The sequence below is a fragment of the Giraffa tippelskirchi genome, chromosome 3, assembly GCF_054371585.1.
Source record: "Giraffa tippelskirchi isolate mGirTip1 chromosome 3, T2T-mGirTip1v1.2.pri, whole genome shotgun sequence".
Classification (NCBI taxonomy): Eukaryota; Metazoa; Chordata; class Mammalia; order Artiodactyla; family Giraffidae; genus Giraffa; species Giraffa tippelskirchi.
In genome coordinates this window covers 131834724-131850610 of record NC_137277.1, presented here as the reverse complement: position 1 = coordinate 131850610, position 15887 = coordinate 131834724, and the positions used below count along the sequence as shown (strand labels likewise).

The 15887-nt window shown below is 43.7% G+C and overlaps 1 protein-coding gene across 13 annotated transcripts in view; it reads right to left on the bottom strand.

The window, feature by feature from the left end:
* Window positions 1-107: 107 nt before the first annotated feature.
* The window catches only part of RALB (RAS like proto-oncogene B), a 71765-nt gene continuing 55985 nt past the window's right edge, over window positions 108-15887 (bottom strand). For 12 of the 13 annotated variants that reach the window (XM_081575990.1, XM_081575989.1, XM_081575988.1 and 9 more), the window contains 4 exons: window positions 13166-13325; window positions 8664-8872; window positions 4827-5004; window positions 108-1702 (listed from right to left, as the gene is read on the bottom strand). In XM_081575990.1, the coding sequence (XP_081432116.1) occupies window positions 1583-1702; window positions 4827-5004; window positions 8664-8872; window positions 13166-13279 (621 nt within the window). In that variant the 5' untranslated portion in view covers window positions 13280-13325 and the 3' untranslated portion in view covers window positions 108-1582. Of the gene's footprint in view, window positions 3689-4461; window positions 5005-8663; window positions 8873-13165; window positions 13326-15887 lie in introns of all 13 variants that reach the window. The other variant, XR_014078560.1, reaches the window with a different exon arrangement.

The following is a 15887-nucleotide window of genomic DNA, read 5'->3' as shown; positions in this document are numbered from 1 at the left end:
ACATCTAATAAGAACAACAATGAATAATTTATGGTCAATCTCTTTAATACTTATATTTCACATATATGACAAAAGGATAAAATAAAAAGGCTGCAATTCTGAAAAACTGTATTTCTGCTTTTTTTATTGAAAAAAGCCCATGATTCTTTGGGAGGTGATAACAAGGTTGTTTTCCAGTCAGATCATAATTTCTACAATTTCTGTAATAACCATAAATTCCAAAGGTTCCCATTCTCCCCACCCCAATTCACTTTTGGCACCTATGTGAAATGTCACTTCTGAAAAATGGGGAAAAATATGCTGAGTACTAGGATTTTATCATAGTCGTCTTTTCCCGATGAAAAACTTTCTGATTGCCGAATTTAGAATATTGACACAAAAAAGACGGATGATGTGTCATCCATAAAAATCTTTTTTTTAACTAGATGGTTGTCTCAGAAACAAATTTGCATTAGATACAGCAACCAGCTCTCAGACGTGAAGCGTCACTGGCTTTTCTTATCCTGCTCCACTTCTTCTGATTTTAAATTCAGTATTTACTGAGCAATTGTATGAGAGGTAGCCAGGTGTGTGGCACAGCTCTGGCTTCAGGAGTTCAGAACAGTTTTAACTCATCACGTACTTCAGAAGAACTGAGGATACACTGAAAGAAAACAAGAGAAAAGGTCCTCTCAGCCTCTGCAGCAAGAAGATGGTCAGGATGGAGTGTGCTGGTTACAGGTAGAGGAGCAGGGGCAGGACCTCATGACTGGCAATGAGGAGAGGATTTGGCCAGAGGATTTTTTTTTTAAGTTCTTATTAGAAAAGTATCATTTATAAAGTATATTTATCTTGTATCTTCATTCATTATAAAGTATACTGATCTTGAATCTTTATTAAAAAGAAGCTCCTTCACAAAAATCGGGATGCTGCAGAAGAGGAACCAGCACAGACTGTGACTGGCTGATACTTAACTAACTCTGAAGAATGCAACTTTCATATTGAGAAGAATTTCTGAGCTTGGTATTGACCTGCTTGGCCCAACTCAAAAATTTCTTTCTTTCTTTTTTTTTTAGCTCTGCTTCCAATCCACAGGGTATAGCCAAAAGACTTATCCAAAAAGTCTCTGAATTTTCCAGCGTCATTAGAACCTAATGGGTGTTTCTGAGAACTACTGTGGAGCTGACAAAGAGTAGGGGGAGTCTCACCCCACTCCTTGCCTCTCAAGATCTAATAAAATAAGACATTTTTATTTCAAAGCAGGAGATACTAATGTTATCAAACTGGAGGAAAAAAGAAGAAACAAGGACAGTCTTTTTAACTACACTTGGCTAACCCCTGCACTACATTCATGGTTAACCTTAGGAAGGAAAAGAGAGATCAATCTCTGCAACCTCCTGACAAAGGAGCCATCCCACCGCAGGGTCAAGGGCTTATTTCTTCTGCCAGCCAACGATTCACAGATATTTTTCCCCATTTACAGAAGTATGTGTGAAGGAGGTTGGGGAGCGCAGGAACAGGCTGAGAGGTCAACGGAAGTCTTATCTCAAGGAACCTGCCCTCGGTCCTCAGTGGCGACCCACTTGGTCCAGCACCTGGGCCTTCACAGTAAGCAACATCTTTCTTTAAAACTTTTCTTGTTCTTGCTGCTTTTCTTGCCATTCTTATCTTTGTTTTCTGACATCTTCTTTGTCCTGATCTCTCTCATGAGGTCAAAGAACACCTGGAGTGGGGAGGAAAAAGCCATTTCATGATGTAATGAAGTAGTTTGACCAAGCAGGATACGTGGTTACATTTTAAAGCATCAAGCCAAATGTATTCTTAGAAACCACTGGTCATCAAAAACAAAAGGTTTAAAGCAAATGAGAATAATTAACATTAAAAGCATTTTCTGGTTCTACAAAGGAGATATCTCTGCTCACATCACACGACGGGTCAAGCTAAGGACAGAAGCATCACGCTGTTCTTGCATCCAGTGGCTTATTGCAGAATGATAAAAGCTGTTCTCGGGGTAAGTATGATGAGGGATAAAAATCACCGGACAGAGCCACAGCAGTTTGTGAAACGTATAGACACTGAGAGTGACAACAGTCATCAAACTTCCCGGTACTTCCCAAGCACCAGGAGAAGGAAGGGAGGTGTGAGTTCCCACTCCTGAAACAATGACCCTAAAGGCAGGAACCTCATCACAAGCCCCAAGCAGCAGACTTGGGAATGCAGGGGTCGGGGAGAAGCAGAAAGAGCAGCCTGTCCTCTCCTCCCCACACCTGCGCCCCCACTCCCCGATGTCAGCTGAAGGGGCTTCATCAGGAACTGATGAGACCTGTTGTGTAACGCTGGTGTGTTAGATACGGATTGTCACTCATCACAAGGTTTTGGCCCTCTGCTCCCAGCAGCCATGCCCGGGTACTGATTATACACCTCCTACAAAGAAAGGTTCATGATTTCTCATGGAGAAGATGGCAAGTGTGAGACTGAGAGTAGGCTTTCACCTTTGGACACTTGCACAGAACAGGCTCCTGTTACTTTCCTGGGGAAAGTGAGATCAAGCTTTCTGAGTGGGGGCTCCACAAGCACTCACCACCAGCTCAGGTGCAGTGAAGGATCCCCCAAACTGGATCAGGCTAATCTAAGTATCCCTTCCTTCCCTTCTGTCTCTCGGGAAAGCACACCCCCTGCCCCGTGCAATAGTGGCTTAAGTGTCAGTCGCTCAGTCATGTCTGACTCTTTGTAACCCCGTGGACTGTAGCCTGCCAGGCTCCTCTGCCCATGAGATCAAACCCAGGTCTCCTGCACTGCAGGTGGATTCTTTACCAGGGAAGCGCAATAGTGACTGAGAACAGCTTCAAATATCGCTGGTTTTTCTAACAGCAAAAGGCAGAAAGAGGAAGGGTGCATGTCAAATGTTGACCAAGCTGTTCACTGGCCAGTCTTATCAACAATCCCCTTTCCTATGAACTGTTGACAAGTGAGTACAATGCTGCCTGTTGGTCATCAGTTTCTGCCGGTTCCTGTTTGGCAGGTCCACCAGGTTGGGGCAGGAAGGGGAGGTGACAAGCTACTCTGTGACAGCCCCTGCTCCCCACGTCCACAGTTCCATGCCTGGCAAGTCATCCTGATTTTTTAAAAATGAAGTATGTGACTGGATTTCCTGTGTGTTATAATTCTATGGCTAGAAAACTATTTGATAAAAATGGAAAGATTTGGAAACACACAAGAATCAACATTAAGAGCTAACAGAGAAAAAGGAGCTGCCGAAGGAACCTGCTTCACACTGTAGACATAACTAAACAGATTTATGTTGTTGGAGAGGCTTCCAGAGTGAACCCCTCCTGATACCAACATCCTAAATCTTCCAGCATCACTGGCTGCAGTAGCACTTGGTATCAGATTTCTTGCTCTTCAGGAAAGAAGCAAAGGAGAAGTGAGAAGGAAGTTGGGGGACTCAGATGCTGTGCAGATGGAGCAGACGTATCCACTACTTGGCTGCAAAGTGATATGTGCAGGTTTTACAGGAGCCAGGTCATGACGTCAGAGCTAAGAAACAGGGTGACGGCAGAGAGAACGTCTCAGCTTTAGATGCTCTGGGGTAACCACTGTGAACTTTTTTTTCCCCCCAAAAAACACATTATGGACAAAGAGATCTTTGTAGAAACTAATGCCTGTTGATGTAATACGTCTCTGGTCAATAATGTGTTAAAAGGCTTCCCTTGTGGCTCAGTGGTAAAGAATCTACCTCCCAATGCAGGAAACATGGGTTTGATCCCTGATCCAGGAAGATCCCATATGCCAAAGAGCAACTGAGCCTGTGTGCCCCACAACTACTGAGCCTGTGCCCTACAGTCTGGGAACCACAACTGTTCAGCCCACGCACCCTAGAGCCCATGCACTGCAATGAAGAGCAGCCCCTACCCCTTGCATCTAGAGAAAAGCCCACACAGCAGTGAAGACCCAGCATGGCCAAAAAATACAATAATATATTTAAAAGGCCTTGCATCGCTGTAAGGTGGGTTTTCAACTGTTGGTATTTATCACTGTCAAGGTCATCCTTTCCTTAGCTACAGACATTTGAATGAGAAAGTACTCTGGGGCTGAGGAAGACAGAAGAGCTCCCTAGAGAGCCAATTCCTGGGAGAAACTACGATGTAGGGACCAAGTTATAAAGACAGGACTCCTGGGCTCTGTTGGGGGAGAGGAAGGTGAAAAGAACAAATCTACCCAATTTGTGAAAGTGAAAAGTGCAAGTCGCTCAGTCATATCCGACTCTTTGCAACCCCATGGACTATAAAGTCCATGGAATTCTCCAGGCCAGCATACTGGAGTGGGTAGCCTTTCCCTTCTCCAAGGGATCGTCCCAACCCAGGGATCGAACCCAGGTATCCCGCCTTGCAGGTGGATTCTTTATCTATTAGCTGAGCCACAAGGGAAGCCCAAGGATACTGGAGTGGGTAGTCTATCCCTTCTCCAGCAGATCTTCCCGGCCCAGGAATTGAACCACGGTCTCCTGTATTGCAGGCAGATTCTTTACCAACTGAGCTATCAGGGAAGCCCACCCAATCCGTCAATGAAAGCAAAACCAAGAGGCCACCTGACACAGCCGGTCCTGCCCCCAGAGGATACAGGCCACAGGGTGTGCAAGGACAGGGCCTCCACGGTCATGGCCTCACTCGCTGGGCTTCCATTTGGCCAAAGACTTGCACCTGACAAAGGCTTGGGGTGTGGAATCTGGGGTCGGACCTCCCTTTGCTTCTTGTCATGATGCTAGGATCCATTCCCTGCCCCGTGACCCCGGTCTCCCCAGAACAGGTCCCCCAGGAGTAGCAGATGGCAGGCGGGAGCCGACCCACCTTGTCCACGTTGGCCCGTGTCTTGGCCGAGGTCTCCACGTACTGCACGCCCCACTCCTCGGCCTTGGCCCTGGCCTCCTCCACCAGCACCTGCCTCCGCTCTTCCAGGTCTGACTTGTTCCCCACGACAAGCAGTGGGATTTTATCTTCTTCAGCTTTAACGCGGAGGATCTGTTCCCTGTGGTAGTGGATCAAGAAGAAAGCAGCTAAGAAGGCTGGATGAGGAGCCCAGTTCTGCCAACCCGTGCAAGATGGCGGGCATGGCTGAGGGAGCTGCCACTTACAACTCATGCTGAGGAAGCACCCCCTCCACCCTGTGGTTAGCTGGAGTTCCTCAAGTCTGGTTTCAGTTTGCTGCACTAGAGTTACTTGGGGTGCTCATTACAAATGCAGGTTCCTGGGCCCATAAGTAAATGTCTGGGTAGGAGCCCAGGATTTTGCACTTCAACAGCATATCCAGTTTATGCTTCTGTAAAAACAAAACAAAAAAAGGGAAAACTTGGGACCCTCTGGGATAGAAACGAGATAAAAGAAATAATCTTCGTATACAAAATGCTTTGGATAGAAACCAGATAAAAGAAATATCTTCATATACAAAATGCTTAATAATTACGTTGGGAGAAAAAAAGTAATTTCTTTGTAAGAATATAGCAAGTTCAAGTGGTAAGTTGTAAAGAGTCATGTCTGACTCTCTGTGATCCCTTGGACTGTTGCTCTCCAGGATCCTCTGTCCATGGGATTCTCCAAGCAAGAAGACTGGAGTGGGTAGCCATTTCCTTCTCCAGGGGATCTTCCCAGCCCAGGGATCGAACCCGGGTCTCCTGCATTGGAGGCGGATTCTTTACTGTCTGAGCCACAGGAATATAGAAGGGAACAGTCTATTAGCAGACCATGAAATCAGTGGAGCAAGTTACAACTGGTAATTCTTTTTACCTCAGTGAAATAGAATATTACAGAAAAGCAAAGAAACACCAGAGAGATGCTCCGGTAGTAACAGTAAGTATGGTTTGTAAAACTCTTGCTTCAAATCTGATCTGCATGTGTGGGCCCCCTGCCCTCCCCACTGGTTCCGTGAGGCAGGAACTCTACTTCAATGTGCGTAATTTTTCTACTACAAAGTCGTGGGAGAAAATGAAATACTCCAAGGCCTATGGAAAAGTACTTCAAAAACATCTTCTCTAAAGTAACTGTTACCTGTGGCACATCAGACTTGACCTCTACTAAAAATAATCAGCTTTCTAAAATTATTTTTTAAAAAACCACATATTTAAAAAAAGTAAATATTCCACTTCCATTATTTTGATCCAGGGGGAACATGTCTACTTCTACAAGAGACCCCTTCAAAAACATTTTGTGGAGATCTGTATTGATTTTTATATAATATAGGGTGACATTTCATAATAATAAAAATATTTAAATTTTTTTCCATACAGTCAAGTACCAGATATCAAATTTTTTTATTGAAGCACAGTTGATTTGCAATGTTGTGTTGTATGACCAAGTGATTCAGCTGTATATATATTCCTTTTCATATTCTTTTCCCTTACAGGTTATTACAAAATGTTAAATATAGTTCCCTGTGCTATACAGTAGGTCCTTGTTGTTTAATTTATATACAGTAGTGTGGATTCCAAACTCCTAATATATATATATATCCTTCCCTTTAAGAAAAATGAAAAAGAAAAAAAAATAAGTGGATGCTTGAAAATTGCCTCTAAGTAGTTTTGCCACATCCTGCATTTCCCAGGTGTCAAAGAGCATGCTGTGTTTAGAAGTTACGTGGTCGGTATACACGATGAACAATAAAAACTGACTGCTTTCTGGCTCATTAGGCTTCAGAGGCATGACTAATTACCTCACTGATAAACATATCGATGGAAAAACAGGAGCACCAAGTTCTGATGTAACAAAACTACTTCTCTAGTTTATGGATTATGTCCAGGAAAAGTTGCAAGGAAAAGATGACCTATTAATGTTCTATTTATGTTGGGGGCTTTCCATTTGGAAGATAAATGCAGAAGTGCTGTTTTTAAACTGCTAACAGGCATGAAGTGCCTGAGTTTAACCATAAGGGCTCAGATAGCCCACACGCATCCTGTGCACCTTGGGAACGTGGGCAGCTCTAGGGCTTTTCTTTAACTGCCCAGAGTTCAAGCTGCAAGCACTAACTTCCCCTTCCTTTTCTTTAAGGTTAGGATTGTCCTTTCCCTTCCTTCCAAACAAAGCCTTTCTCCCAGGAGAAGGTGCCCGTGGTGACCCGGGGACAGGACATGGTGGCCCTGTTACTCTCGGAGGTGACTTCTACTGTCAGCACATCCTTTCTTGGGGAGTCTTGGGGCCAACAGGAAAGCAAAGACTCAGGACGGGGCAGGAGACAGGGTGGTGTGTGCGCTGTCCCGTTCTGCCTCAAGAAGGCATCACAAAAGGACTATGTGGAGACAGACTTCGTTGTGAACACAGGGGATACTTACAGAAACCTCTGCCTATGCCAGAAAGAGCTCCAAATTAATAGGATTTCTCCCAGGGAATCCTAGCCATTTAACTGCTCACAACACACACCCTAGTTGCTGAGAACTGTTGATACTCACCCTTGGGAGACTTGAGACCATGAAGCTGACAAGTGAGGCTCTACCTGCCTCCCTTCCCCTTGCTCTGCCAGGGTCCCCAAGGCCTCCCTCCCAGCTCACTGATGCTCCTTCCACACCCTGAGGGGATTTTTAGCTTCCTCAGTTTTATCTTTGGCTGATGGCTTTCATTTCTGACCAGAACTTGCTAAAGAGTGAAAAAAAAAATCACTTTTTCCGCTCTAGATTTGGTTCTTAGAATAAAAAGTCACCTGAGAATCCCCTGGCCATCCAGTAGTTACGACTTGGCACTCTCATTGCCAAGGGACTGTGGGTTCAGCCCCTGGCCAGGGAACTAAGATACCCTGCAAGCCATCCCTGGCAACCAAAAAAATGAAAAGTCACCTGGATAGGTCTGCTTCCAAGGAAGCGGGATGAAAAACCACAGGTGTGTAAAAGATGGCAAGGGGATGGGGCAGAGAGAGAGCTTGCCTGCTAGAATCCCTGGAGCACTGAGCCTGCACACTCACTATTTCTTTATAACAATGAATTCACGATTTCAAATAAGTGATGGCAGTGAACACTCACAATGTGCCCACATGGTGAGAAGATACGGGCCACCACACAGTGATGGTTCTACTTGGGAAATTTAGCCTAACACAGCATTTCATTTCATCAGTAAGAGATTTTCAGGACAAGAAGCAGAACACTATACTTGCCCTGGGTCACACGACTGTGACAGGGCAGGGACTCAGACCTGGCTCTGTGTGACCTAAAGCCGGTGCTTCCCACTCCACGGGTTACGTGTCCCCATGGAGCAGCACACAGTCACTCTGACCCTGGCGTCCATCTCCTGACCTCGGAGGTCTCAGAAACCTCAAAATAGAGCAGAACTGTTCACTTTTTAGCAAAATTATGAAAAGAGGTAAAGATCGTTAACTCTTACCAACCCCTGCTTCTCAGGATTTACGTGAAAACAAAAACCTGTTATTTTCCTGACTGTCTGGAATGGCTTTGTCCTCTTTAGGGACAACAGATCATTAAGATCATTTATATTTGGAAATTTCAAACCGAGGAAGCCCAAAGAGACTATAACAAATGATGAGCTATAATGTGCTAAGATCCATAAAGCCCCAGAAAGTTCTTTAGACAGATTTCTTCCTGATAAGAAGGCTCAACCCTGGAGGAGTATGCTTAACCCCAAACTCCTCCCAAGGCTAAGACACGACCGAAGGCACAGGGCCTGCTGGAGGCTGTTTCTCGTCAAACGCACCTGAATTCAGCAGTTGCTGTGAATGACTCGTGCTCGGTGATGGAGAACACGAGCAGGAAGCCCTCCCCACTCCGGAAGTAGTTGTCACGGATGGCCGCATAGTCCTCCTGTCCTGCCGTGTCCAGGATGTCTATCTGCACTTCTTCCCCATCGAGGACCACTTTCTTCCTATAACTGTCAGCCTTGGTAGGTTCATAGTCCTCCACGAACTGAGCAAACAGACAACACAATCAGTAATTAACAAATTTCTAAGATAAAAGAAAAGCTGCCAAAAAAATAAATTTCAATATATGGGCACTTTGCTTATTATCAACTGAGTACTGAGTGTGGATAATTATCAACACCATGTGTAAGGCACTATAAAATAAAGATAATCCCTTACGCAGTATTTCTGTTCTTTGCTCCTTTCAATTCTACCATTTTTAAATTTTGTTTAAAAACATTAAGAGCAGATATTCCCATTTTACAGATGAGGACACCAAGCAGAGAGCAGAATGCTTGGCAATATTCTTGTCAGTATACAATTATAATTAAACACTGGTGAGGGTAAGAAATGGGAGCTCTTATTCATAATCAACAGAATTATAAAACTAATTTGAAAAGTAATTGGTCAAGAGGTACCAAGAGGCTTAAATAACTGTACAACATGATAAACTCCAAATGGGTCAAGATTAAATGTTAACAACAAAACACTCAAGAACTAGAAGAAAACATGGGTGAAATCCCTTTATTACCTTGAAGTGGGGAAGGCCTTTTTAACTATGACTCAAAATCCAGAAGCCATGTAAGAAAAAATTGATAAATTAGACTACATAAAAAATTTTAAAACTTCTATATGGCACAACACACTATAAACAAAGACAAATGACAAACAAGGAAAAAGTATTTAAAGCCATATCACAAAGAGCTATATATTAACTAGAAACAGGGAGAGACAAAAGACCAAGCTGATAGGGAAAAGTGGCAACAGACAAATAATACACAAAAATAAATACATATGATGCTAAACACAGGAAAAGATGTTCATACCCACTAATAAAATAAAAATGGTAACTACATAGAGATACCATTTTTCACCTACCAGACTGGCAAAAAATCCCAAAGTCTGACAACATACTCTTGGGAAAAGACCCTCTTGCACATTGCTAGTGGGAGGAGACAACAATATAGTCTGTATGGAGACAAATATGGCAACACCAAATCAAGCTAGAAAAGCTTTGTCCTCCTTCTAGGAATCTAATTTACAGACACACCTGCACAGGAACACACAAGGTTATTCACTGTGGTACCATACATAACAACAAAAGGTTAAAAACCACCCCACTGCCCAGGCCAGGGATCTACATAATGGAATACTATGCAGCTATTAAAAAAGAAAGAGAGAAGAAACGCCCTGGGAGGACAAAGCAAAATAAAAGCTGTTAAACAGGAAAACTGAAACGAATGTAAATGAATATTAAATTGGAACTGGAGCCCAGCAGAGAAAGAAATTAATTCAAGAGACTTTAAAGCAATATCTGGATAGAATACATCCCACTAAAAGAGACTAAAGACAAAAAAATTTCAAAGAAATGTTAAACTTCCCTCAGTGGTTATATTACTTAGTAATAATGATACAGAGCTATTTTCTTGATATTGCATCATTCATAAAATTTTAATGTTATAAGTCAGGATATTCAGGGGATAATTTTAATGACAGCAATGTACTATTAAAATTGACTTTATGCTGGTATAACTGGATATCCACATGTGAAAAAATGAACTTGGACCCTTATTTCACATCACCTACAAAAATTAACTCAAAATGGAGCAAAGACTTAAATGCAAGAGCTGAAACTATAAACTCTTAGAAAAAAACATAAGGTGGAAATCTTCATAACCTTGAATTTAGCAATGCCTTCTTAGATATGACACCAAAAGCACAAGCAGCAAAAGGGAAAATAGGTAAACTGGACTTTATCAAAATTTTAAAATTTTGTGCTTTGAAAGACACCACCAAAGTCTAAATACAACCCACAGAATGGCAGAAAATATCTGTAAAGACCATATCTAATATGGAACTAGTATCCAGCATATATAAATAACTCTTAAAACTCAATAAGAAAACAATTTTAAAGTTAAATACCAATTTTAAAATGGGCAAAGGAAGAAAATAACAAATGAAATGAAAAAGGAATAGACAAAGGATCTGAACATTGTCCAAAGAAGATATACAAACGGCCAAAAAGCACATGAAAAGATGCTCAGCCTGACTAGTCATTAGGAAAACGCAAATCAAAACCATGAGCTACTACTTCATACCCACTAAGATGCTATAATTAAAAAGATGGACAATAACAAGCATTGGTGAGAACATGGAGAAATTATAACCCTCATAAACTGTAAAATGGTGTGGCTGCTGTAGAGAACAGTTTTGCAGTTCCCAAAAAGTTAAATAGAGTTACCATATAATCCAGCAAATTTCACACCGAGGTATACACCCAAGAGAATGTGAGGTGTCTACACAAAAATCTGTAGGAAGCGTTGCCCATAACAGCCAAAGGTACAGGGGAGTAGGACTCAGGAGGTGATGGAGGTTTGGGTCTGAAGCTTATTCACTGAAGGGCACTCTTTAAAGAAATAAATATGAAATCACACATATAATATTAAATACAAAAATGATTTATCTCGAAGGAGAAATCACAATTCATTATACATTTTATTAAATGTAAAAATACTCTGGTGAACCCACCCTCGGGAATCCCTTGTGTGACATTCTCCCCTTGACTGTAGGGGACCCCGAGACTGGCTTCAAACCAACAGAATATGACAGCTGTGATGAAATGACCTCATGACTACATTTCTATGTAGGAGGACTGTTTAAACTACCAGAGATTTGCCTGCTGGCTGGGGAAGAGTTGTTTGTGGAACGGACCACACAATAGAGAACTAGGAGCAACCTCCAGGAGCCAAGGGTGCCATCCTGCATCTGCCAGCAGCCAGTGAGCTGGCAGGAAGCTGGATACCCTCCCTGCAGCCTGAGACGCTAGGCAGTGCCCTCAGCTCAGCCAGGCTACACCCCTGACCCCTGGAAACTGGAAGCGACAGCTGTGTGTAGTTTGAAGCTGCTGAACATATGGTAATTTATTACACAGCAACACTACAAATACCACTGACTCCCCAAATCCAGCACAATAACAATCTTGTTAATTAACTGCCTGGCACACCTCTAGAATACTGTCCTATGTTGTATACACTTGCTGTATGTGCTTGAACTATCTTGTCATATGCCAGTGATCCTGAAATATTTCCTATAGAGCATTAAAAACTCAGGTAGTCTTTCTTCTGGCATAGTTGATCTAAATTTCTCTTTGATGATGGTTTACAACTTCACAACTACATGACATTGCTAGTACTGAAGATTTGAGGACTCTTGGCAAATTGTGGCAACCTCTATCCATCTTCCCTGAAAGGAGCGGTAAGATCTGGAAGAATCTTCCAGACCAGTTTCTGACTCCATGTTTTGAGCCTGCCCCTCCTCTGCTTCCTACACACTTTCCGTGCCTGGTGCCTTGGACACACGCGTGCCAGGACATAACCCTGGCCCCACACCTCCCATCAGGATGCCAGGTTGAGTCAGGTGGGTGGTAGGAATAATCCTGGCGGGCAGCAGACACTGGGATAGCTGGTGATAACCCAACCACATGCCCAGTGATTCCAAACCACACAAATGTGCATCACTGGTCCCCTGCTAGGTGTATCGTTAATCCCACTTCCCTCAGCCATATCCCAAACTGTCATGGCCATCCAGCCCCACGCTACATAAGAGGCGGCTGGACAGGGGGTCAAAGTCTGGTGAAAAGAGAGGATGATCTTAACTGACTGTGGTGACAGTATCTTCTCTCACAAATTCTGGAAAGCCCGTGTCATGCGAACACACTGCCGGCAAGAGGCCCCGAGGCTCAAACTCTGGTCTGGGGCTCTGCCGTGGGACTGGCAAGTGGCCGTCAAGCAGGGACACTTGCTGCCACAGGAATCAAGCCTGTGTCATCACACTGGACTTGTGCCAGTGCCGTTACACTCAGTAAGTGATGGAAACTTGGAACTTTACCCTGACCAATGGGACAACTAGAACACATGCGACGTCTGTCACTTGAGAAAAGATGAATTTCTTACGACAACTCAACTCTCGCTGTCAGTATGTCCCCCAGATCAACGGTCACAAAGCTAAGCACCTGGCTCACTCTTCAGATACACCTGTGCAAAAGCGCCCCCTATGCTCCTGTCATGATTCAATCATGAGAATAATGGAGCAGGGACCCCAAACACCCCGTGCCAGAGCTGAAATGATCACCTAACATCAGCAGTGCAGAGCTTACCCTGGTTAGAACCTGCTGGAAAGCTGTTCAGAAGCCACTGTAACATAATTTACCCCATGACTAATGTGCACGGGGGAACAGGCACAAGAGGGATGGGGCAACAGCAGACCCGATGGGGAGGCAGCATGTGCTGGCATGTCTTACCTCATCGTACATGAACTGCAGAGTCAGGGCCGACTTGCCAACCCCTCCGCTGCCAACCATGATCACCTTGTGAAGGGCCAGGGAGCTCTGGGTCTTACTCTTGTTTGCAGCCATCCTGCTGGTTTTCTGCGAGACGTAGCTGGAGGACCCAGTGGAAGAGCTGCCAAGGAAAGAAACAAGAGACTCAGAGGCAGTTTGGTTTCCACCCGAAGGAAATCAAATGAAAATGCTATGCTCTGTAAAAGCCTAACCCAGAGGTTCCAACAGAGAAGTCATTCATCCAGGCTCCAGGCAGAGACAAAGCCCCAACCACTCCGCAGTCATGGACCAGGAGCAGAGTAAAGGCGAGACACAGAGAAGAAACAAGTGTGCACATCTGATGCCCCATCACTGGAGAGGCAGGGAGGAGAGCCACCATCAAACCCGTGGAGGGACCAGACAGTGACCCTGCATCATCTGTGCCCTGGGAACTGCTCAGGGGCCTCAGCCTTGTTCTCTGTATCCTCACACCCCTGCCCCCCACCTCCAACACACACATGCACACAGCCCGCCCCAGGGACCAGGAGGGGCTCTGAAAAGGATGAGTAAACCTGCTTTTAATAATCAGCATCTCTTCATGATACAGGACAGTTAAAAGGAGGAAAACTCAATTTTTTACTCCATATTGATCTACACTGATGAACTAAAGTGAGTTAAGCTTTTCTAAAACAACTATTACTCAAAATCAATTTAGCCTCATCAGAAGTGAGATGAAGTATGTAGAACAGAGCAACCTGGGTGGTGTGGGAAGAGAAAGTAGTCTGAATAAGTACATTTAACACATACCTGAAACTTGGGATCTAGTTAAACTTAAAAGCTTCTGCACAGCAAAGGAAAATCATAAACAAAACAAAACAAAAAACCTGCAGAATAGGAGAAAATATTTGCAGATGATGCAATCAACAAGGAATTAATTTCCAAAATACACAAACAGCTCACACAACTCAAAATCAAAAAACAACCCAACTGGACTTCCCTGGTGGTCCAGTGGTTCGGAATCTGCCTGCCAAGGCAGGGAACACAGGTTCAGTCCCTGGTCTGGGAAGATACCACGTGTCGTGGGACAACTGAGCCCGTGTGCCACAACTACTGAAACCCAAGAGCCCAGAGCCCGTGCTCCGCAACCAGAGAAGACACCACAATGAGAAGCCTGCACACAACAGCTAGAGAATAGACGCTGCTCGCCACAACTAGCCCGAGAGAAAGCCTACATCCAGCAACAAAGACCCAGAGCAGCCAAAAATAAATAAATATTAAAAAAAAAAAAACCCCAACCAAAAAATGGGCAGAAGACCTAAACACACATTTCTTCAAAGAAGACATACAGACAGCCAATAGACAAAGGAAAAAATGCTCAATATCACTAATTATTAAAGAAATGTAAATCAAAACAACGAGATACCACCTCACACTGGCCAGAATGGCCATCATCAAAAAATCTACAAACAATAAAAGCTGGAGAGGGTGTGGTGAAAAGGTGCAGCCACTATGGAAAACAGTGTGAAGGATCCTTTAAAAACTAAAAATAGAGTTGCCATATGATCTACATAAACCAAGTGCCAATTTTTATTTTGAAAGATTTGTATGGAAAATCTTTCACATCTGCCAAGGCATGAGGAAAAAGGGTGTGGGCTTGGGCATGTCATGGGCCCAAGTCTGGTTCTGTCATTGGTGAGATGTGGACCCAGATGCTTGTTACTCACTTTCTCCAAGCCAGTTTTCTTACCTGCAAACACAAGCAAACTATCACCCACCCTACAGGATTTTTCTGAGTATTACATGAGATAACACATGTGAAACACCAAAGCACTGAGCCTAGTATTTAAGAGGAACTTAACAGCTGGCTTCCTTCCTATCTCATTGTAAGAGAGTTCTTTTTTCTAATTAGACATGATGGAAATCTACTTCTGACAAAGTAATTTGAAAATACCCGCAGTAGAAAAATAAATATGTCTAAACACACATATCATTGAGTAACATAAAACATCATGTTAAATCGGTGGTTCCCATCCTCAGTGGCAAAAGGGAATCCCTGGGGAGCTTTACAAACATCCCCGGAGATTCTGATTTTGGTCTGGGCTACCAGGGAACATCTAAACACTTCCCAGGCGATGACAGTAGATACCAAGGTTGAGAACTTCTATTTAATGCACAGGTAAGCTCAGTAGAAAGTAAGAAATCCCCAAGCTGGGGAGAAAAAAATCAGAGCAGTAAGAGCTGATATTTCCACAGTTCTGGATGGCTGCTGCTCTTGTCTGTATAGTCAAAGCTATGGTTTTTCCAGTAGTTATGTATGGATGTGAGAGTTTGGACCAAAAAGGAAGCTGAGCCCTGAAGAATTGATGCTTTTGAATTGTAGTGCTGGAGAAGATTCTTGAGAGCCCCCTGGACAGCAAGGGGATCAAATCAGTCAACTCTAATAGAAATCAACCCTGAATATTCACTGGAAGGACTGATGCTGAAGTTCCAATACTTTGGCCACCTGATGGGAAGAGCTGATTCATTGGAAAAGACCCTGATGCTGGGAAAGATTGAAGGCAGAAGAAGGGGGCAAGAGAGGACGAGATGATTGGATATCATCATCAACTCAATGGACCATGAATTTGCACAAACTCTGGGGGATAGTGAAGGACGGGGGAGCCTGGCATGCTGCAGTCCATGGGGTCACAAAGAGTCAGACACA